The sequence below is a fragment of the Phyllobates terribilis genome, unplaced genomic scaffold (assembly GCF_046119375.1).
Source record: "Phyllobates terribilis strain yellow unplaced genomic scaffold, ASM4611937v1 Scaffold_1__5_contigs__length_1240528914, whole genome shotgun sequence".
Lineage (NCBI taxonomy): Eukaryota > Metazoa > Chordata > Amphibia > Anura > Dendrobatidae > Phyllobates > Phyllobates terribilis.
Window position 1 is genome coordinate 906,579,308 of NW_027362761.1, and position 25,029 is coordinate 906,604,336.

The 25,029-nt window shown below is 42.7% G+C and overlaps 1 protein-coding gene across 1 annotated transcript in view; it reads right to left on the reverse strand.

Moving 5' to 3' along the window:
* ANXA5 (annexin A5) overlaps nucleotides 1-25,029 on the reverse strand; it is a 76,047-nt gene that overhangs the window by 47,474 nt on the left and 3,544 nt on the right. The window contains exons 3-5 of the mRNA XM_073641163.1: nucleotides 8,716-8,800; nucleotides 8,494-8,588; nucleotides 5,039-5,152 (exon numbers count right to left, since the gene is read on the reverse strand). Coding sequence (XP_073497264.1) covers nucleotides 5,039-5,152; nucleotides 8,494-8,588; nucleotides 8,716-8,800 — 294 coding nt within the window. The remainder of the gene's footprint in view (nucleotides 1-5,038; nucleotides 5,153-8,493; nucleotides 8,589-8,715; nucleotides 8,801-25,029) is intronic.

Below are 25,029 nucleotides of genomic sequence, written 5' to 3' on the forward strand. Positions count from 1 at the left end.
ACAGCAAAATGGGCGTCAGGTATTGTGGGTCCCTGGTAGTCTGCACTGCTGATAACGTTACCTCTACTTTTATCTATTGTGTCTATTTATGCATATCTTTGACGTTCATTCGTTATACCTTGGTCCAATATTATTACAAGATATAATTGTGGGAGTTTACCAAGACTTTTTACACACTGATTAAATCTTAGTAAACTCCCACAATACCTGATGCCCATTTTGCTGTGGAAAGATTCGTCCAGAGGTCTTCTACCTGTACTTTATATGCAGTCCTATGCATCTTACTTTTGGTAAATGAAAAACCTTGTATAGCTATAGCAGTGCAGCATATTAAACTTTTTATCCAGGTATACCCACCTTCTCTATTCCTGTACTTGTATATACATACATGAGTACATGTTATGTCTTATAATATGGTTTTAATATGCATACATCTTTATATATTTTAGTCTGTTCAAAAAAAGCCTCATCCCCTTCAGTGTTTCTATTGGAAATGTAAAAACACATTAACCTGGAATCAAATACAAGATTTCCCCCCCCCCCCCATTGGTATTATAAGAATGGCAAGATATAATTAACAGTTGTCCAGATAATGGAAAAAATTTAATTTGTATTAGTCTTCTAGTAAGAATAATGGCATCACTAAGCAGGCAATAATTATATCGAAAATACGTACAGTACAGACCAAAAGTTTGGACACCTTCACATTTAAAGATTTTTCTGTATTTTCATGACTATGAAAATTGTACATTCACACTGAAGGCATCAAAACTATGAATTAACACATGTGGAATTATATACTTAACAAAAAAGTGAGAAACAACTGAAAATATGTCTTATATTCTAGGTTCTTCAAAGTAGCCACCTTTGGCTTTGATGGCTGCTTTGCACACTCTTGGCATTCTCTTGATGAGCTTCAAGAGGTAGTCACCGGAAATGCTTTTCACTTCACAGGTGTGCCCTGTCAGGTTTAATAAGTGGGATTTCTTGCCTTATAAATGGGGTTGGGACCATCAGTTGTGTTGTGCAGAAGTCTGGTGGATACACAGCTCATAGTCCTACTGAATAGACTGTTAGAATTTGTATTATGGCAAGAAAAAAAGCAGCTAAGTAAAGAAAAACGAGTGGCCATCATTACTTTAAGAAATGAAGATCAGTCAGTCCAAAAAATTGGACAAACTTTGAAAGTGTCCAAGTGCAGTTGCAAAAACCATCAAGCGCTACAAAGAAACTGGCTCACATGAGGACCACCCCAGGAAAGGAAGACCAAGAGTCACCTCTGCTTCTGAGGATACGTTTATCCGAGTCACCAGCCTCAGAAATCGCAGGTTAACAGCAGCTCAGATTAGAGACCAGGTCAATGCCACACAGAGTTCTAGCAGCAGACACATCTCTACAACAACTGTTAAGAGGAGACTTTGTGCAGCAGGTCTTCATGGTAAAATAGCTGCTAGGAAACCACTGCTAAGGACAGGCAACAAGCAGAAGAGACTTGTTTGGGCTAAAGAACACAAGGAATGGACATTAGACCAGTGGAAATCTGTGCTTTGGTCTGATGAGTCCAAATTTGAGATCTTTGGTTCCAACCACTGTGTCTTTGTGTGACGCAGAAAAGGTGAACGGATGGACTCTACATGCCTGGTTCCACCATGAAGGAGGAGGTGTGATTGTGTGGGGGGTGCTTTGCTGGTGACACTGTTGGGGATTTATTCAAAATTGAAGGCATACTGAACCAGCATGGCTACCACAGCATCTTGCAGCGGCATGCTATTCCATCCGGTTTGCGTTTAGTTGGACCATCATTTATTTTTCAACAGGACAATGACCCCAAACACACCTCCAGACTGTGTAAGGGTTATTTGACCAAGAAGGAGAGTGATGGGGTGCTATGCCAGATGACCTGGCCTCCAGTCACCAGACCTGAACCCAATCGAGATGGTTTGGGGTGAGCTCGACCGCAGAGTGAAGGCAAAAGGGCCAACAAGTGCTAAGCATCTCTGGGAACTCCTTCAAGATTGTTGGAAGACCATTTCCGGTGACTACCTCTTGAAGCTCATCAAGAGAATGCCAAGAGTGTGCAAAGCAGTCATCAAAGCAAAAGGTGGCTACTTTGAAGAACCTAGAATATAAGACATATTTTCAGTTGTTTCACTCTTTTTTGTTAAGTATATAATTCCACATGTGTTCATTCATAGTTTCGATGCCTTCAGTGTGAATGTACAAATTTCAAAGTCATGAAAATACAGAAAAATCTTAAAATGAGAAGGAGTGTCCAAACTTTTGGTCTGTACTGTATACAAGAATAGAAAAATATTAAGATCTGACAGGCCTCAGAGGTCATCTTTTAATGGCTAAATGAAAAGATAAATAGCAAGATTTTGAAACTACTCTGGTCTCTTCATCAGTATAGTATAGATACAACGCCTGATGGAGACCTGAGTAGTCTCGAAATCTTGCTATTAGTTACCTTTTTAATGGCTAACTGAGAAGATGGTATCAACCGCTGAGGACTCAAATTTTAATTAATAACCCCCCCCCCCCCCATCATCTACTGGGTAAGAGCACAAAGATAGCAATAGCAATTTAATAATTTAATTTAAAAAAGGAAGACACTGAAGCATTGCCAGAGTTGCCAACTGGGCAGCTCATCAAAAAATCTTGGCCTTTTTTTTTTTTTTTTTTTTAACAGACACATTGGAAACCCATAATAAATGATGATTATAAGTGATACATATCTACAGCCCATAATACTGATATGAAGGGGGTTAAACAGTGGCAGTCAGATCTGCCGGTTATGGACTCCGCGTGTAAGACTGTTCCACACAAAATGAGCGATGGGGCGGGACGGAGGCCAATTCATGACTAGCTGTGGCATACCATATGCCACAACTCTTACTCCAGTCACTTCAATGAGTAGTAGTTACAAATACACACAACATACGTCAAGATGTTTCTTACAAAGAGTCTTCATTCAAAAAGGAAATCATAGTTTAGGGAGTAGTTGGACAAGGATCATACAATAATTGAAGTAATCTTCACTGATCGTAGTATGATGATCCCATTTTAAAGACAAATACAAAACTGCACAACAAAGATTTTGGGTGGAATAATCCCTTAATATCTAAATATACACCAGTACTGGTCACAACAAGCAATTCATTATTAGATTCACAACGGTTTGTAGCACTAACGGAGGTAGATTATTAGGATTCTTTGCTTGTTTTTTTGTGGCAGAAGTGAACACAGTCATGAAAGGTCGTTCAACCTATAAAACTAAAATATTTAAAAAAAAAATAAAAAAAACACACACCATAAACTGACTGCATGTGTGATGTTGTGTTGCAGTATATTCATTTATTTTACTCACTTACATAGCACCATTATTAGGCTATATGCCCACGATGCAGAAATGAAGCAGAAAGTTTCTGCAGCGTTTCTGCATCTCCCTTGCCAGAAAAAACGCATGCAGATTGTGCATGCGTTTTTCCTGCAGAATACACGCGTATTCACATGCGTTTACGCATGTGGACTACAAGCACTTTCCAGGCGATAGCATCACTTGGAAAGTGCTTGACAACTAGGTCACACTATATAAATCCATGCAAACAGCATGGATTTATATAGTGTGACCGTAAAAAATAAAGCTATACTTATCCGATCCCCCGCCGCGTGTGCTGCTGCGTGTGTTGTCGCGCTCCTTCCGGGTTGCCGGCATATCGAGAGACAGCCTGCGGTCACATGACCGTGACGTCATCTCAGGTCCTGGAAGATAAGCGCTACCGGCCGACCCGCAAGAAGGTAAATATAAACTTTATTTATTATTTTATTCTTTTTTTTACAGGTACAATGGTACCCAGGTCTGGATGAGAGTCTTCTCTCCTCCAGAACTGGGTACCATCCGCACATTCAAACGCATATAATCCGCGTGTACAAGTGTACAGACACGGATTATATGCGTCTCAATGCAAGTCAATGGGGCAATTCCGCTGCGCTTCCGCAAAATTAATGAACATGCTGCGGATTTTTGAGCGCCGCAGAAACGCTGCGGAATAATCTGCAGCATGTGCATTGACATTGCGGAATGCCATTGAGGACCATGTGGTGCGGATTACCAAGCGTTTCCGCTGCGGAAACGCATCAAAAACGCATCGTGGGCACGCAGCCTTAATGCCACAGCGCTTCACAGACATTATGGGCACTGTCCCCCATTGGGGCTCACAATCTACATTCCCTATCAGTATGTCTTTGGAGTGTAGGAGGAAACTGGAGGACCCGGAGGAAACCCATGCAAACACGGGGAGAACATACAAACTCCTTGCAGGTGTTGCATGTTCACAGTTTTGTAACAGATCTGTTTCATAATGCACATAAAACAACATCAAGAGTATTTGAAGTGGACCTATTCAAAACACACATAATAAAACTGTGTGAACATACTCTTATGGGAATCTGTCAGCAGGATTTCAAGTTCTATATACGCACATGAAGCGCTTGCAAAGACAAGTCCAGCGATATCTTTATATGGCCAGTCCATCCCTCCATTACCGAGAAATCCGCATTTGAATTTGTATGCAAATAAGGATGAAAATGTAAAGCCCCTGTCACTCCAGCTCTGTTCCCTACCTAGCGCTGCCTCCTCCTGCTTGACTGACAGCCATGTGTAACTTCAGGCAAAAGGAGCAGTCAGTCAAGCAGGAAGCGGCAGCACTGTGCATAGAAGAGAGCTGGATTGACAGGCTTCAGATCTACCATAGTTCAGACTTATTTGCATATCAATCACTTTTTGGACATGTAAAATCATCTTTCAACTTTTCTTTGAAAGAGCTACATCTGCATATAAATAGTTTGATGAAATCCTGCTGACAGATTCCCTTTAAGACAGAGTCAAATCTGCAGTCGGCCTTCAATTTCTAGTCTTGGGAAATTCTACATATTATCTGAGCTGGACAGTAGTGTCAGATTTTAATACGTTCTCTCAACAGAAACTATACAAAGGAACGTACTGTATTTTCACTCACGCAAGTAGTACGCTACATACCTTGATAGCATGTCGGAGTTCATACGCATCATACAGATTGGATGGAGTCATTAGTGCAACTATCACATTCTCAAGTTTCCCAGTAAGTTCAGATTTCAGGTCATCAACAAGATCCTGTTGTATTATAAGCAAAATTGTTGTTAAAAAAAAAAAAAAAAAACAAACCAAAAACCCACACAAATGAAAGAAAGGTGAGAAAATAGATGACAAATCCATCTGCAGCGTACTCCAGCAATTGTGCAGGGTCACAAATCTATTTCAATTCTATGGTTTTGCAAATCATGACAAAAAATAAATAGAGCCATCCCTGGTCCTTAGAAGATCTTATAAAAGACCTTTTATAAGTAGTGGACAACACACTTAAGGCCATGTTCACACGTAAAATACTGATGTGAAATACTGACCAAAAGCTGACCCTGTGAATGTGGCCTTAGAATAGGTCATAAAAATCAGGTTTGGGGGGGGGGGGGGTGGACGGGTAGGTGACATGGCAGAGTACCGCACATCTCCTTGCCCTATTTGAATGAATGGCAGTGGATCTGCAGTACTTCATTTTGGCCACTATAAAGTTAATGGAGCTGTGCTGTTCTGCAACGGAGCTTCAGGAACAGCTTGGTTAGTTGGTGCGTGACAACCAATCTGATATTCATCAATATAAAATAGTAGACAAACCCTTTAAAAATTAGGTAAATAGCCCCAAATGAAAAAACACCATATGACAAATTATTCCTGCATTTTGGACTAGTGTTTGTTAAAAATGATGTGGAGTAGTCTGTGAAAAATTAAGTACACCCTTATTGCTTCCCTAAGAATTAAGAGGGTTGGTAGCAGCCAGGTGCCCTTGATTAATTGATAATCAGCAAATGTGATGACCTCTGTAAATGCAAAAATGTGTATCACACAGGTCTCTCAACACTATATACAACCCCATTCAAGTCAACGTAAATACATCCTTGGTAAGGTCAAAGCGACCATAACATTAACTGTGTGTACACTGATTGTAACCAGTATTTTTTCCTTTTTCACTGCTGTGCTGTCAAACACCATCTGTCAATTTTCCTTACTGTTTTATAGCTTTCTCTTCCTCGCTCTATAGCCAAGCTTTGAGCTGTAAGGGCTCCCACTATCCAGAGTCACCCTAAAATGGCTACTAAAGTCTGTGCCTCTGCTTTTGTACAGGTTATGATAGTCCCGCTATGCTATACCATGTCATGTAATAGCTGCAGAGCATTATCAGGAAGTCCGTCCGCCCACGTGAACCTTCTTTGGCTGTTGTAAGCTTCCACAATGCTAGATTTAGCTGGGTTCAGCAAACTCTGAAAAAAAGCCATTTCCAAACAATTTGGCTTCTAACACTACAGAAATAAAGATTATTCATAACTGGAAAATGTTAAAACGCAGTTGACAATCTGATATTTTTACTTAAGTGGATTAGAAGGTTATAAATATTTGGTCTGTCTGTACAGCAGATAAAATCTGTGGCAAGTGAAGAATTTAGCTAAAATGTAAATCAGTTTTCTGGTATGCAGTGGCATGTAAATGTTTGGACACCCCTGGTCAAAATTACTGTCATTGTGAACTGTTAAACAAGTTGAAGATGAAATGATCTCTAAAAAGGGCTAAAGTCAAAGATGACACATTTCCTTTGTATTTTAGGCAAAAAGATTACATATTGTAATTTTTAACATTTTAAAACTTCCAAAAAGGAAAATTGGCTGATGCAAAAGTTTGGGCACCTTTGTAGAAATGTGTGCTCAGATAACAGACCAAAGTTTCAGACCTTAGCCCATTAGAGTTATGGCTTGTTTACCATCATTGTTGTTAGGAAAGGCCAGGTGATGCAAATTTACCAGCTTTATAGAAACCCAGCCTCTAACTTTGTGCCAACAGCAGCCATGGGTTCCAAGCAGCTGCCTAGCACTCAAATTGGTGGAGGCTCACAAAGCAGGAGAAGTTCATAAGAAGGTGGCAAGTTGAAAACTCTGCTCTTTCCTCGGTTCGAAATGTAAAATTAAGAAATGACAGTTGACAAGAACAGTGGAGGTCAAGATAAGGTCTGGAAAACCCAAGTAAAATTTCAGTGAGCTGCTCGTAGGATTACTAGAGAAGAAAATCAGAACCCCCGCTTGACTGCAAAAGACCTTCAGAAAGATCTAGCAGACTCTAAAGTTGTGGCACATCGCTCTATTGTTCAGACACCTGCACAAATATGGCTTTCATGGAATAGTCCCTCTCCTGGGCACAGAATTTTAGGAAAAGAAAATCTCGCCAACCATTAAGCATGGAGGTGATCAATTAGGCTTTGGGGTTTTGTTGCAGCCAATGGCGCGGGGAACATTTCCCAGGTAAATGGAAGAATGGATTCAATGAAATTTCAACAAATTCTTGACGCAAACATAACATCTGTAAACAAGCTGAAGGTGAAAAGAGGATGGCTTCTACAAATGTATAATGATCCTAAACAAACATCAAAATCCACAACAGACTACCTCAAAAGGCACAAGCTGAAGGTTTTACAATGGCCGTCGCAGTCCCCTGGTCTGAACATCATTGAAAGTCTGTGGCTAGACCTCAAAATAGAAGTGCACGCAACACAACCCGGGATTCTCACAGAACTGGAAGAATTTTCCAGGGAAGAATGAATGAAAATCACTCAAACAGGAATTGAAAGACTCTTGGCTGGATATAAAAAGAGTTTACAAGAATCGGCTTATTTTCCTTTTTGTAATTCTTAAAATGCAAAAAAGTTATTTCTTATTTTTCCCTTAAATACAAAGGAAATGTTTACTTTAGCCCTGATAATTTCATCTTTAACTTGCTTAACTGTTCACAACAGTAATTTTGACCAGGGTGCCTAAACTTTTACATTTCACTGTAGATTATAGTACTATTTTTGCGCGTGCTTTAAGAAACACCCACTTTTTAGAAAGTGTTGGTGTGGCAAAAAAGGAAAGAATGTATTAGTCTCAAACTTTGGTTCAGGCCACATTTGTGCATTTTTATTTTTTTTCCCCTTTCTTCACATCAGAAAACTAGAGTTGGGGTAGGGGGATGAAATACCAAATCTTTCAGGCAGGAAACTTTCTTTGGACTATGGTTTCTTTCATGCATGATCTGAGCTCCAACTATAGAGACCACATACTGCAATGCTCTGCTCCTATAGAATGGAGACATATACTGGCTGTATGCAGTTAGTGTGCTGTGTTACCCAAGATAGTTGTGAAATATGGTGCAGCTACTGACTACACAGGCTATGAAAGCATTTGTGCACAAGTCACACGTGGGTAATTTGACAGCCACGTCCATTTGTTGCAACACAAAAAGGTCATAAGTTGTGGAATACTACTAGTATAACTCCATTGATAAAAGATCCCAACATCTACTATGGGACATATACACTAAGCGATATAAATACATTTTCTATAAAGCAGGCTCTGTAATAGCTACCATCTTACCCTGCCAAATAAAGTCTTAAAAGCAACACCAATTTGTTGACGCTGATCATTGCTTCTTGATGTAAGGATTTTCATAATTGTGTCTTCATCTGTACCTATGAATTAATAGCAGCAAAGAATCATTATAGATTAATTTATTTCTAGGCTGTGAGAACAGAAGGGAGTTGGTTTTGCTGTTAAAATGAGCAGCCAACTGTCCGTCAGACAATATAGAAAACCTACCCAATCCCTTCATAGCTTTGCGGAGAGCCTCTGCATCATCATTGGCTTTGAAGCTACTGAAATCCTTTATGGTTCCTCTTGTGGACTGGAAAAAAAAAAAAAAAAAAAAAAAAAAAAGGAATATATAACCGGAGTGCTAGTTTAAAAATACAGACACACATAAGTGATATGCCTTTTTATGGCCAGCAAATTTTTTTAAACACAGCTTGGTCTAAAAAAATAAAAATAAAAAAAAGTGTACTCACTCATCTCCATAGTGGCGTCCATGTCCCTCAATGGTCTCCTTGCTTCCTCTTCTGGAAGAACAGAAAAAGATGTCCCGAGACTATCCGGAAGAGGAAGCAAGGAGCGGAGAACCTAGGCACTGTTAAAGAGGTACATAGTTTTGAGCAACCCTGAAGAGCTGCTGGTACAGACAAGCTACTGTGCCTGGATTGGTGAGCGACCTCACAGACTTGCAAGCAAATATTGATGCTCTGTCTCAAAAGCCTTTTCAAGTAAAGTATTGTTTGTAAAATATTTAAGTAATCTAATAAATTCACTTCCACACACCTGGTACAACTACCACTACTTCAGAGGTGTTGTCACGGGTGTATCAAGTGTGACAGACAGTGCCTATGGATCCGTGTGTAGAAGCTCACTGCACTTGGCATTGCAGACGACTTCTTGATCCTCATCTCTATAGTGTAGAGAAATCTTCCTTTAGGACCCAGCAGCAACGTCCACCTTCTGCTGCTAATTGACACACCCTTGCTTGGTAGTTAAATACTCTGACTTCAGATAGTTGCCGGTGATAGAACCATGTTCCTCTGTCCATGCCTGGAGTACTAGTAGTTGGCTAGTTTCTTCTTGGGCTTAGCTTGAGAAGACACCAGACAGATAACACCAACTGTCCTCCAAGGGAAGTTTATCCCCTTTGTCTGTTTACCTTGTTGTCTTTAGTTACAGTGGGGCCTGACTAGTGTTCACCCCATCCACTCCCTCCCTAGGACCAAGCTCTAGGGACATTCAGGGATTATGCTTCCTGCTCGGCGATAGGTGCGGAACCTATATAGGGATGATAGGGTAGTCAGGGTGATATTAGATCTGCCTAGAGGTCTCCACTCCCGCTTCCGCTTCCGCCCCCCCCCCCCCTCTTACTGTCAACTTGTTCCTTCCCTCACCCTGCGTGACAGTTGTCCAACCAGTCTTCATTGACTGGTCTGCTGCAATGATGCACTAACAGTATGACCACTGCAGCCAATCACATGATAACCCTCATTTCTGAGACCAGTGATTGCCTGTAACGATTATATGCATGTGGTAGGCGCATGATTCCTACAGAACAATTAGCAATAACCAATAGACTCATCGGTGTTGAGGCGCTGGAGTGGCTGGGGATTTATCAGGTACTATGTTACTTTTTTTACAATCATTTTTTTTTTTTTTTTTTTTTTTTTTTTTGTCCATAAAACAAACACACACACACCAAAAACCTAGGCCATGCACGCAAGAGGAAATACTTCACGTATACCAATATAAACAGAGAAATTTACAATCTCAAGTGTGGGCCTAGATACCTAGTCATTTTAGTCAGTTTTAAAACTGAACAGGACTAGTCTGAAAAAATAAATAAAAAAAAAAAGTTGGCTAATATGAAACTAACTAAAGGGGTGCTTGGATATATCAATTACTTCCAGGCTCATGAGACTGTTCAAGAGGATCCGTCACCTCCCCGACATGTCTGTTAGTAAACACTTGTATTCCTTATGAATTAGAAATGTGAGAAGAGTGATAACATGTAGATGTTTTTTTTCATACAAGAGTAGTAACACCCAGTTGACAGCTTATTCATAGTTTGCTTTTTGGGGAGGAATGAAAGAACAGCACAATGCAGAACATTAAGTGCACTTTATTTTTTTTATTTTTTTTCAAAGAAAAAAAAAAAAAATGCAGGAAGGATGATGGATCCTTTAAGTTGAAGGAAAACAAAAATTAAAACTAAAGTCTTCTATAATCAGCATATTACAGCTACTGGCACTACATTAAAAAGCAGCAAAGTCTGCAGTCTATGTCCCAAATTCATCAAGGCTGGCATTTTTCATGCCAGCCTTGATGAGGAAGCTGGGAGGAGTGTGAGGGTGCCTGATTAAGAGGTGCATATCTCTTAATGAATCTAGCAAGGCACGTCCACCTCGCCACAAGTCTCACTTCAGTCAGGAGGAAGATTCGCCTTGGACTAAGATTTGTGGCATTAGGAACGGCGCTAGTCATCATGAATTTGACGAGCGAGGGTTGCCATGCCCCTTCGCATCCCAGCTCCGCCCACTTTGCCATGTGACATTTCCATGCAGCCTGGCGTAGAAAAAAAATGTTGTGACTAAGGCTTTCTACACCACAATTCTGACTAAAAGAACCGGGGTCTGAGTCATGCAGATTGCCAAATTGTGACAGTGTGTGATATTCCCCATGCGGGGGAGCAGTCACATGGCCACATGAATGCGATTTGCATACAAGTGGTCACATGCTGACAAGTCTCATCCAGCTTCTCCCACTAGTAGAGTAGTGCAGAGGTCTAGTCGGCATGTGACCACAAGTATGAAAGTCATATGGATGCCCACTTGCACATGGCATATAGGGCAATCTTGATAGTGGGAGCATTGCACAGTACAATTTGGCAGTATCAGAGTGACTACAGACTTGATTTTTTAGACCAGATATCCCCTTTAATATGGCGATATTGGCACATTGTGAATTCAATAGAGACAGGATCCTTGAGCCGGAGGCAGGAGAAGCTAAGTAAACATTTTACTGTTTATTGCATCACCACTTCAGCCGTATCCTCTCTGAGGAATTGAGAAAAGCAGCTCCAGGCTCATTAGAGCCGTGAAGACAGTCATTAGGAAATATTACAGAGCAAGGTCACCATCAAGGGTGGAACCCAAATATGACACTTATGGGTTCAAATGAAGACATAGCAAAATCCTGGTAGCACTTAAAAGGTTTGAGAACCAACAGCTCAGTAACAAAACAATGATTACAGTTCACCTTTCAGGGAGCACGATGAAACCACAGAAATCATTAGCGCATGCAGATGCTAATGTCTCATCATAAACTCATCAAGAACTGTCAGGCGAGATGTCCTCATGGAAGCTACAAATCAGCTTCAAAATGTCACTGTCACTAGCCATTAGTAATATTTCTTATCATAAACCATTGTCACAAGATCGTATTTGTGATCAATGTCAGACTAGTTCCCATTAAAGTCTATAGGCAGATAGGGAACGTTGGATCTTTGTATGCGATTTTATGCAAATAAAAATATACAATACTGCGACATAAGGCAGCATGCCACAGTGGGACCACATAGATTACCATGCGATCCACCTGGGTTCCGCTCACTTCCTCTTGATGTACGATACGTCTGGAGGCAGGGAAAGTGAAGCTAGCGCTGATTGTCACGTGAGCCCTGCACCCAATCGCACACAAGCCCTGGACAGACACTGAAGGAGTGTATCAGTGTTATTTTACTGGTGTAAACATGCTGATTAACCCTTTCGCGCCAGAGCCTGTTTTCGCCTTTGTGACCAGGCCAATTTTCTCAACTCTGACCACTGTCACTTTATCTAATATATACTTACCTTGTAATGTCTTCACATCCGGTTCCGTCCAAATGTGTCCGGATTCCAGAATTCCAAGGGGCGGGAGTTTGTCGACCACCCAAGTGATGGGTGTCTCAATATGGAAACCGCTGGTGGTACCAGCCTCTTGTGAGGTACCACCAGCAGAACACCGTCGAACACACCATCAGCCGAATGATTCACTGACCGCCGCCATTTTTGTACAGGAGGAGCGCATGCGCAGTTTTGTGACCGCCGCTATTTGCCTGCACAAAGATAGCGGGTTGAATGCACAAAGGAAAGAGGACACAGGGGTGAGACCGCTCAAACGAGAGAACACATGAGGGAAGAGGACAGCACAGGGGTGGAGAGAGCACACGGGGTACATAGGTCAAAGAAGAGATCATATGAGAGGAGAAGACAGCACAGGAAGGAGAGAGACAGCAGATAAGGGGGATAGCACATGGGGTAGACAGGTCAAAGAAGAGGGCACGATTATCAACGCTGCAAAGCCTGCCCCCATCGTGACATAACCACCCTTCCGATGCAATAGTATCAGGCTCCATCTAGTGAGGTAATAACTCTGGAACGCTTCAATGCATCCCACTGATTCTGAGACTGTTTTTTCGTGATATCTTGTACGTCATGATAGTTGTAGAATTTCTTCAATAGGACTTGCAGTACTTTGTGAAAAAATAAATAAAAAAATAAATATCGGAAATTTGGCAAACATTTTTAAAAATTTCGCAATTTTCAAACTTTGAACTTTTATGCCCTTAAAATCAGAGATATGTCACACAAAATAGTTTCCCACATGTCTACTTTACATCAACAATTTTGGAACCAACATTTTTATTTGTTAAGGGGTTAAAATTTGACCAGTGATTTCTAATTTTTCCAAAAATAAAAAAAAAAATTAAGGGACCACATCTTATTTGAAGTGACATTGAGGGCCTTTATCACAGAAAATACCCAAAAGTGACACCATTCTAAAAACTGCACCCCTTAAGGTGCTCAAAACCACGTTCAAGAAGTTTATTAACCCTTCAGGTGCTTCACAGGAATTTTTGTAATGTGGAAGAAAACCATAAACATTTAACTTTTTTTTTTTTTCCCACAAGGGTGACAGGAAAAAAAAAAAAAAAATGGACTACAAAATTTGTTGCGCAAATTCTCCTGAGCATGCAGATAACCCATATGTGGGAGAAAACGACCTGTTTGGGATCGGGAGGGAAGGAGCGCCATTTGACTTTTTGAATGTAAAATTTGCTTGAATAATTAGCGGACGCCATGTCGTGTTTGGGGAGCGCCTGATGTGCCTAAACAGTGGGAACCCCCCACAAGTGATCCCATTTTGGAAACTAGACCCCTCAGGGAACTTGACTAGATGTGTGGTGAGCACCTTGAACCCCCAGGGGCTTCACAGAAGTTTATAACAGAGCCATGAAAATTTAAAAAAAAAAATAATAAATTTTCGACAAAGATGATTTTACCCCCAATTTTTTTTTTTGTTTTTCCTTCACAAGGGTAAGAGGACAAAATGGACTACAAGATTTGTTGTGCAATTTCTCCTGAGTATGCCGATACCCCATATGCCACTTAATTTTGATTTATATATATTACATTTACTAACACAAGCATAACATTGACAATTAAATTTTATTCTGAATACAAAAGCCCTTAAATTTTATCAACGCAGATGCTCAAACTGTTTTCCATTACAATTTGCACAGCTTTGAAGTCTGCCTCTTACGCTTCGACAAACTTTTTTGCACAAGTCTCTTTGGGTATTAATTTCTTGAAATGCATCTCTTATCTAATTTTTCACATCACTGAAACTTTTTGGTTTTCAACTATAAACTTTGTCCTCGAGTACTCCCCAAAAGAAAAAAATCCATTGGGGTGAAATATGGTGAACGTGCCGGCCAATCAAGTGGGCCTCTTCGGCCAATCCATTTTTGTTTCTACCCAAGGGCTGGATCAAAAAGGTTTTGGTAAGCTTAAGGTAGTGTACTACCGCCCTACGCATGTCTAGGGAATGAAACTCTTCTTTACTATTGGACGGATTTTGGCAAATGGACGGCAGGATGATCTCCTGAGATCCATGAAAGGGGAATACAACTTTTGGTAAGAGGGATGGATCTAGTTTAAAGAATAATGCTATCTTCTAAGGTTCTTAAATAGCGTTCCTTTATGGAAAGGGCCTGTAGTTCTCCCACCAGTCTAGCTGAGGTAATGGCAATAAGGATTCTGGATGCGGCAGGATGTTAAACGCTCAAACGGAGGTTGAGAAAGACCCTTGAGGACTACATTAAGAACCCAAGTTGGGACTAATGACCGAAGGGTAGGACGGAGTCTAGAGGCAGAAAAAGAGTCTAACCCGCCTATGACTGGCTAAGTTCTGATCTAATACAGCACTTAAAGCAGAGACCTGCACGTTCAGAGTACTAGGTTTAAGACCCATTTCTAAACCCCTCTGAAGAAAATCTAGTATTTGAGAGATATTAGTGTGGAAGTGGTCTGGGGTGATAGGAGCACACCAAGAGGAGAATGTCTTCCACACTTTACCATATATAGCGTTGGTTAAGGGTTTACGAGACTTCTGCAAAGTTGAGATCACATGTTCTGACAAGATATATGGATTTATTGGTTTAATTTTCTTTTGTGATTTTACAGTTTAAAAACATTGACTTTTTTACTTAGTCCTTGTATGGGATTTCATTTTAATTTTTCTTATCACTGATCTCATGCAATGCAATAGACATGTATTGCATGAGAGCAGACCGTTTTACACTGTCATATCTCATGCTAGACTCAGCTGGACACCGTGCATGGCAGACCCCTGAGGTGGTCATGTGACCTCCAGCTGCCATGACAACACCAGGTCCTATTAGCTATCACGGGGGCCGTCGGAAAGGTGAGTGGACAACCCCCTCTCCTAAATGATGCGATCGCTATGGATCGCATCATCTAGAAGATAAACTCTTTGCTATTATTGGGACCTGATCCAGGCACTGCTACTGCTCTGCACTGCACCCGCAGCGCTTGCAGGACCCTGGGGGTCCTGAGCGCTGCGGGACCACCGACCGTTTATAAACGTCGGTGATGCACAGAGCCCAGCCATTGCTGACGTTTAAGTACAGTGGGCGGTCGAGAAGCGGTTAAGACTGGGTTGTCTAAGTATTGGACACCCCTTTAAAAGAAAACTTCGCACAGAATGACTATTCAAACCAAGTACAGGCACTCCATACTTCACGGCGTGGCCAATCATTTACACCTTCCCACGTGCTTGGCTTCCATCCATCTCTGCCTAGAGAGAAAACAATCAGGTGGGAAGGTGAATTTAAATGATTTGACACCCCATTAAGTACCAAGCGGTGAGACTTCGTTTGAACAGTCATCCTGTGCAGAGAGAGTCCCTTTAATAGATACCTATATGTTTATGCATAAATGCTGAGATGGTAGGATGTGCATTGGCCCTGACAAATGCATGGCACCAGTCCTTCATTAGGCTGTGTGCCCACGATGCGTTTAAGAGTTTCCGCAGCGGCAAAAACGCTTAAACGCATGGTAGAAGGTCTGCCATGGCCCCCAATAATAATCGACATGTGCTGCGGATTATCATTGCAGAAAAAAACGCAGCACTACCAATTATTTTGTGGAAGGGCTGCGTTTTCGCCGCCATTGACTTGCATTAGACCGCATGGATTACGCATAACTGCATATGTAGATGCGCATTCCAATGTGCGGATGGTACCCAGGTCTAGAGGACAGGAGACTCCTCCAGACCCTGGTACCATAGAACCTGTAAAAAAAATTATAAAATAAAAAATTATATTATATTTACCTTCCCATGGCCCCCTCTGCGCTTGTCCTCCCTTGCCGACAGCTCGCAATGGACTGAAGGACCTGCGCTGACGTCATAGTCATGTGACGGCAGGTCCTTCAGTGTAGTGTTATGTTCGCGAGCTGCCGGCAAGCCAGGACGGAGCGAAGCAAGACTTCGGGGGCCATCGGAAGGTAAGTATAGATCTATTTTTTACCATTCTTTCGGTCACAGTATATAAATCCATGCCGTTTGCATGGATTTACATAGTGTGACCAAGTTGACAAGCACTTTCCAAGTGATGCTAAAATCTCTTGGAAAGCCACATGTGGAAATGAATGTGAAGAACTTTTCACATCCGCTTGTCCCTGGCAGGAAAACACATGTACAATCCGCATGTGGGTTTTTTTCTGCCAGGGAGAAGCAGAAACGCTCAGGAAAGCCTTAGTTACTTACCGGTAACGGGATTTTTCGGAGCCCATGACAGCACCACGTGAGAGAGAGGATCCGCCCATCAAGGACAGGAAACCTACAGGTTAAAAAGGGCGGCCCTCTCTTTCCACCTCAGTTTAGTTAACAGAGCATGAGAGTACCGCCAAGGTTAGTTATAACAAACATCATCACATTAAGTACATTACTTTTCATCAATTTCCCGCAAGGGTGCATAAAAAGAAATCAAATCTACAGGAGTGCACAACACCAGTGAAGGGAGGGAATATACGGGTGCTGTCATGGGCTCCGACAAATCCCGTTACCGGTAAGTAACAGGCTTTATTCGGTCGTCCATGACAGCACCACGTGAGAGAATTACAGAGAGGAAGGAAATTAGGGAGGGACCACAGCTTGAAGCACCCTTCTCCCGAAAGTGAGATCTGCAGAGCCACCCAGATCCAATCTATAGTGCCTATAGAAAGTAGAGGGAGAAGACCAAGTGGCAGCCTTACAAATCTCCTCAATGGAAAGCCCTGTCTTCACCGCCCAGGAGGTTGACACCGCTCTGGTAGAATGCGCCCTCAATCCCTCCGGTATCTCTTTATCCCCTGAGGAGTATGCGAGGGAAATGGCCTCCTTGATCCATCTAGCGATTGTAGCCTTTGAGGCCTTACAACCCTTTCTAGCCCCCTGATAGCATATAAATAGTGACTTATCCTTTCTAAAGCCATGTGATACTTCTAAGTACCTTAGTACGCACCTCCTAACGTGTAAAGTGTGAAGTCTCTCCTCTTTGATTTTTGGGCGGAAAGCAAAAAGTTGGGAGAACTATTTCCTGGGTTCTATGGAATCGAGTGGCCACTTTAGGAAGAAAGGCTGGATCAGGTTTTAATATAATCCTATCGTCCAGAATTTGCGTGAATGGAGGGCATATTGAAAGGGCCTGTAGGTCACTGACTCTCCTGGCTGAAGTTAGGGCTACTAACAGGACCGTCTTTAGGAAAATAATTTTGGGGGGGGGGGGGGGGAGACTAAATCTAGTTGCTCAAAAGGAGGACTGGTCAAGGCATCTAAGACAAAATTCAAATCCCAGGGAGACATCTTTGCTTTGGTAATGGGTCTACACCTAAAGGAAGCTTTTATAAAACAGCCTATCCAATAGTTATCTGCAATATTGGAAGAAAATAAAGCTCCCAACGCCGACACCTGTACTTTCAAGGTACTAGTAGTGAGACCCCATTCTAAGCCCCGCTGCAGAAATTCCAGAATTTTCCCAATAGGGGGCCCCTCCTCCACCTTAACTTCTGCAAAGGACAGAAACTTCCTCCAGGTCCTGGCATAAATACGGGTGGTAACAAGTTTTCTGCTAGCCAGGAGAGTATTCACTACATTTGCGGGGAATCCTTTGTTGGTCAATAACACCCTCTCAAATTCCACGCCGTCAAATGTAGACTCGGGGTTGGAGGATGGGAAAGTGGCCCTTGAGTGAGGAGGTCCGGAATCACCCAGGGATCTGATATGGACATCTTCCGGAGACAAGGGAACCACAGTCTTTTGGGCCAAAATGGACATACGAGTATCACTCTGGCCCGGTCTGCCCTGATCTTTTTTATCACCGCTGGGAGCAGGATCATGGGAGGGAAGGCATATGCCAGAGGAAACCTCCAGGGAACCATAAAGGCATCCACTGCCAGGGGTCCTTCTCTGGGGTCTAAGGAACAAAAATTTTCCACTTTCCGATTGGCTCTTGTTGCGAATAAGTCCACAGACGGAAGGCCCCACATTTCTACGATTCTGGAGAATATTTGTGTATTTAGGGACCATTCTCCTTCTTTTACAGAAGTACGGCTGAGGAAATCCGCTGTGATGTTTTCCTTGCCTTTTAGATGAGTAGCCGAAAGAGAGGGACAATGATCTTCGGCTTTCAGCAGAAGTGCGTTCGCTACCCTCATCAAGTTTCTTGAGCGGGTTCCCCCTTGGTGGTTTATGTAAGCTACCGTGACTTGATTATCCGAGAATACACGGACATGCTGGTCCTGAAAATATATAAGGAACTCGTTGAACGCATGCTGCACCGCCAGAAACTCCTTAACATTTGATGACAACTGTCGCTCACTGCTTGACCAGGTTCCCTGCACTAATTTCCCTTCAAAGTGAGCTCCCGAACCTGTAGCAGTTGGACTACATTCCCAGGGAACCCCTTTAGCAAGATTGTCTTGTCGTAACCACCAACGAAGGGACTATATGGCACGAGGACCTAGCGTAAACTTACGGTCTAGATGCCCCTCTAAAGCTGCGTTATTGTACAACACATCCCACTGAAAGGCTCTTGAATGCAATTGTGACCAACGAACCGCAGGAAAAGTGGAGGTGAAGGTTCCCAATAGTGACATGGCCTTACGGAGTGACATAGAATGTTTACGTATACATTGTGCTACCAACCCCCGGATGCTATCAATTTTCTCTTCTGGAAGACAACATAGCTGTTTCCTGGAATCTAATATGACCCCCAGATATTGTTGTACCTTGAGTGGAGAAAGTCTAGACTTTTCTAAATTTAGAAACCACCCCAAACTCTTTAAGACCGACATGGTCTCCTGCAGGTGGGTCTCGCATTGAACCAACGAATTTCCCACTATCAGGAGATCATCCAGGTAAGGGATAATTAGAATGTCCCTTTCTCTTATATGGGCCATAACTTCCGCCATTACTTTAGTAAAAACCCGTGGGGCTATAGCTAAACCGAAGGGGAGTGCAGTGTATTGGAAGTGTTTAACCACCCCGTCTATTTCAATGGCCAGCCTCAAGTATTTCTGGTAATCACTATGAATTGGGATAGGGTAATACGCATCTTTGAGATCGAGCACTACCATATAGCAGTGGGGAAAAAGTAACTTTATTACGGATTTTAAAGACTCCATTTTAAAGGTGTGTATTTTAAGGAAATTATTCAGGGATTTCAGATTTATGATTGTCCTGAAACTTCCATCCGGTTTCGGAACCAAGAAGAGCGGGGAGTAGAAACCAAGACCATTTTCAGCTTCCGGAACCTCAATCAGGACGTGCTTTCTTATTAGGGTTTGTACTTCCGAAATGAGGGCAGCCTGGCGTTCTGGGGAAGAACTTTTCGACCTCTTTCGTCAGACTTGTCTTGCTCCCTGAAATATCTCTTGCGGAAAAATTTCCTCTTCCGGAACAATCTCTTAAAGGAGGGTAGAGGTACTGATGGAAACCCCTTCTTAGGGTCCCCCGCTTTCTCCAATAAGTCGTCCATGGTCTGACCAAAGAGGTATTCCCCTTCACACGGGATTGTACACAGTCTGGACTTAGTCTGTAAATCCCCTGGCCATCTTTTAATCCACAAGGCTCGCCGAGCCGCATTTGACAGTGCTGCTGACTTTGCTGCCAACCTCACCGAGTCCACAGATGCATCAGCAAGAAAAGCTGCCGCCCCCTGAACCAGTGGAAGGGAAGAAATAATGTCTTTCCTAGAAGTCCCATCCTTCAACTGACTGTCTAGCTGTTCAAGCCACACCATCAGGGCTCTGGACGTACAGGTGGCTGCTACTGTTGGTCTCAGTGCTCCCGCAGCTGTCTCCGATGCCCCTTTCAGGAAAGTATCAGCCCGTCTGTCTAGGGGATTTCTCAATGCACCCATATCATCGAACGGGAGGGAAGTTCTTTTCGTTGCTTTAGTAACAGCAACATTCAGCTTGGGTGCTTTTAACCAGGAGGAACACATAGCATCCTCAAATGGATATTTCCTTTTAAAGGATGGAGGAACACTACCCTTCTTGTCAGGCTTTCTCCACTCCTTATCAATGAGGTCTTTCACCCTTGAATTTACTGGAAAGACCCTTCTCTTCTTTAGCCCCAGACCACCAAACATAACATCCTCACCTGACTTCTCTGCCCTCGAGTCCACTATCCCCATTGTAGATCGGACGGCTTTTACTAGGGCATCCTTCAGGGGGAAGCACTGTCTAACTGGCTCACTATCAGAGGAAGAGAAGCCGGAGGAGGAAGCGACCGATAGCTCAGAGTCTGAACCCGGCTGGGTTTCTTGAGGAATATGCCCAGACTCTGAACCTTGCAATGCTTTGCCTATTTCTTCCCTTATTAAAGTTCTTAGGCCTAGGGAAAAATCTGGGGTTTCCTCCGATATCATTTTGCTGATACAAAGCTGACACAACCTTTTGCTATATGAATCAGGGAGTGGACAGCTGCATAAGGCACACACTCTCTGTGCTTGGACTTCGAGGAACATTTTTTGCTCTAAAAGAAAGTCATAGATAGAAAGAAGGAGGAAACTTAGTAGAACTTTCACGAAGATTCCACTCACCCCACAGAACCTTCGGTACCGTAGAAGCAGAAGAATCCAGCATGCATGGTGAGGAATCACGCCGCACCGGACCGTCCTTCCTGCTCTTAGTGGTAGCTCTTCTAGTTGTACGACCAGACCCTAGCCGGGAATGACGCTGCGCCACTAGTTGTGAGGGCTCCCCAGAGGGCTGCTCCTGCAGCAGATGTTGTTGCCTAGGTGACAGCTCCTGTGAATCTTCCATAGCTTACAATGTAAGAATGGGCTGGGAAGCACCTCTGTATGTTACCAGACCCTTTATATACTGGCCATACCGGTACCATGTGTGGGTGTGTGTTTCCTCTTTTTTTTTTACCCAGGAGGGCGTTACCTGCTCCTTGGTCTTCCTCCCCAGGTCCAGGTGGGATCCAGGTGGGCTACTCGCCGCCAGGTCCTCAATCCCCCGTTCAGCTGCTGGCGCCAAAAAATTCAAACGAGCCCCGCCCCTTCCGGTGACGTCACAGGGCTTCCTGCCCGGCGCACCGGAAGTCGCGTCAGAAGGTCGCGCCCGTCACGTGCGCCGCCGGCGCGACCTGGATCTCCTGCAAGCGGGGGGGGGGGGGGGCCCCCACACCTGGCGGACATCTACCTCCCGTGAGGCGATGTCGCGCCTGCCGCAACGCTCACAGAGGTGCCGCCATGAGCCCTGCCGTCTCCAGAGGACCGGGACGGACCGGCTTCAACCACCTGTTGTGGCCCTCTCTGGGACAGGAGTCCATCTTCTGCAGGTAAGCCTGCAAGGTCCCCCATCATGGACAGGAAACCTAAACTGAGGCGGAAAGAGAGGGCCGCCCTTTTTAACCTGTAGGTTTCCTGTCCTTGATGGGCGGATCCTCTCTCTCACGTGGTGCTGTCATGGACGACCGAATAAAAATCCTGAGCTTTTCTGCATCGTGGGCACATAGCCTTACTCCCCACTTGCTACCATCCTTGTCCGCTAGACAGCTCTGCGTTGTGCTGCGTAGGCCAATCAAATGATAGAAGTTTTCCCAAGTCACTTATCTATATTTAAGTGAAGTACATAATAGCTGGATGACTGCTCCAGGGATTCCCATAGCTTCTCATCATCAAGCTAAATTTTGACAGATCTGGACAATTACAGCCCAAAATAGCAACACGTTACTTTTACAGAAACACCCATAGTGGAAAATGCTTGTCACAATGACTTTTATACCATGATCTCATGAGCCTGCCATAGAAATACCATAAAAAAGTGTGTGCATCTTCTTGCCAAATACAGGAACAGGAGTGTCACAGCATGCAAAAACGGCTACTATAGGCACAGACACTCAACAAAAGAGACATTGGCACTGTCACTTTCCGGCACAATAGAATCCTGCAGCGCAGTGCACAGGCAGATGGGGATGGGAGGAAGCAAAACGCGCTATGTGAGCGGCGCTATGCGCATGTCCGGGAAGTTAGGGCCCTGTGACGTGCAGGGGAGAGTGGATATGATAATTAAACATATAGGTGGGGATTTAGGGGGAATAATAAACAGATGGGCAGGGATTTTTTGGTGTCTCCTGGACACCAAGCCTGTACAAGATAGGCTTGATTAAAGTGCTTTTCCCTGCAATCAGACCTCTACTATGGGCCATACAGGTATGTACAGATTTCCTCTTCTATACTCTGTATGCCCATAGTAGAGGTCTGATATCTCCAAAGTGGTGACAGATACCCTTTAATAAAAAAAAAAGTTAACCGGAGCGTACCCACAATACTCTAGTTGCTGGGATTGCTTATAGACACATCTTAACCACCACTGTGCAAAAACTAGCCAGAAAAAAAACAAAAACAAACATAAAATGCTGAAGTGGTGCTTTAAAGTATTGATAGTGCTTCCATTATTCATATGCATTTGAATTGCAAGATGCCACAAAGGGAGAATACTAGTCTTAACCTATAGCGGGTGGGTGGAAGTTCTAAGGTGTGATAATTAGTGTGCACCGGTCGAGGCCTTAAGAGTTCCAACTGGATTACTAAGTGTAGTTTTCACTTGAAAGGAGGCTGAGCTGCGGTGCCAGATGCAGTCCAAGGAAAGGCTTCCTTAAATTTCCAAGGATTCCAGTTTTATTTGCATTGACCTACATGCTAGAGAACAAAAAAAAAAAAAAAAAAAACCCCACCGGTTACACTGAAACAGTTCTGGTGGTAAAGTCAGATCGTATATCATTACCAAATTGGATTAGTACATCACTTTCCCGAGCATTATTTGTACAGATACTGAGGAAAGCGCAGCTGGTGTAAGGTTTCTACACTGCAGGCACTGATGGGGTTACTGACCACAGGAACTAGCAGCAGTAGGCAGGGTCTCCTGAGCAGGAGCATTGCCCTAGTAATGGAGTGCGCAGCCTCACTCCGGAAAATAAGAGGAAGAACTGAAGCGACAACATGAGCAGATGTCAGCAGAGATCTCATACGCAGGAGGAAAGAACGTGGCTGTTCACACAGAAAACTAAAGTTTTGCTAAATAATTTAAGCAACATTTTATCAAACTATTAGCAATAAATAGAATTTCTTGTATGGACAAGAAAAAAAAAAATACATATACAATACATATATATATATATACACATACATACATACATATCTATATCTATATCTATATCTATATCTATATCTATATCTATATCTATATATCTATATATCTATATATCTATATCTATATATCTATATCTATATATCTATATCTATATATCTATATCTATATATTTTTTTTTTTAGGATAAGTTCACCTCACAGCTCCACAACGCTCTAGATTTCCAAAGTGTAAATCAGCCTCATTAGGGAGGGATTCTTTACTTGGCCCCTTTATCCCGAAAACATTCACAGGTTTTCAGTTTAGGATAACTGAGTAACACATCATCATCCGAAAAAGTATTTAATAAAATCTCGTTAAACATTAACAACAATATGTACATCAGAAAAGAAAAGAAAAAAAAAAAGTGATCAGATGTTTCAACAAATATGGAAGTGATGTACCGTTGGGATGCGAGAGCATTGTCTGAGAATTGGCCTCGGGTTTACTCTGTGCTCCCTACATACGGGTTTCCGTGGATAAGCCCATCAGCAGTACACTTCTAGAGCGCGGTGAGCTGACGGGTTTGGTTTTGCTCATATTTTATGCTTTCGAAGTCTAGAAAATGTGAATTACAGCTGACATGCAAATTTAAGTGTCAGCCACCCACTGAACAAACGCTTCATATACACAGCTTTGTTACGTGTCTCTTAGGCCTCAGTCACACATTTATGTTTAAACGTGTATGTGGGGGGGGGGGGAATAAATAAATAAATGGTATTGTTGTCAATGTTTCGGATCCGTGTGTCAGGTATTTTTTTTTTTTTTTTTTAAATCAGTGCGTGTTCAAGGATGTATAAATTACAAAGCTTCTATACTTTGCAATGTGAAATACAGACAGCACAAGTATTTGTACTTTTCATCAGTGTTGCCGGGTGGGGGGGGAACAGACATGTCTCCATGAGTTTTGCACAGGCCAAAAAAATAAAAATAATGATATGTGAACAATACCATATATAATAATGGATACATGTTCTAGCCATGAAAAAAAAAAAAAGAACAGAACACATACAGTCAAACACGGACATGTGTATGAGGCCTTAGGGAGGGTTTACACACTGCAGCTGTACAATGGTTGATATGTGACGTTTTCCAGCCAACACCATGCAGACATGTAATTCAGTGACGTTTTTAAATGGACTGCTTAAAGCAGCTTCATTGTTGCCGATCTCATGGTAATTTAACAATAGGCACACGTGGGCTGTAGTTTGGTCACAACGTGGTAAATGGTCACGGTTTCAGCAAATAAGGTATATTGCAAAATTACTTTAATTTGTAAGAGAAGAGTTTCTTTCTTCATGTATAAAACCACTGCCCCCTTCCTCCTGTACGCATCATTCACTCTGAAATACTGCTAAAATCTATCTTGCGCAAAACAAGAGACTACCAGCTCACAGGAATTGTATTACAGTGACCTATTGAAGTCTATGGCAAGATGGAGAGGGCGGGGAAGGAGGAGCACAGACAGAATACACCACAGTTTTTTAGTAAAGGGGTTGTCCAGTCCTAAACAACAAGT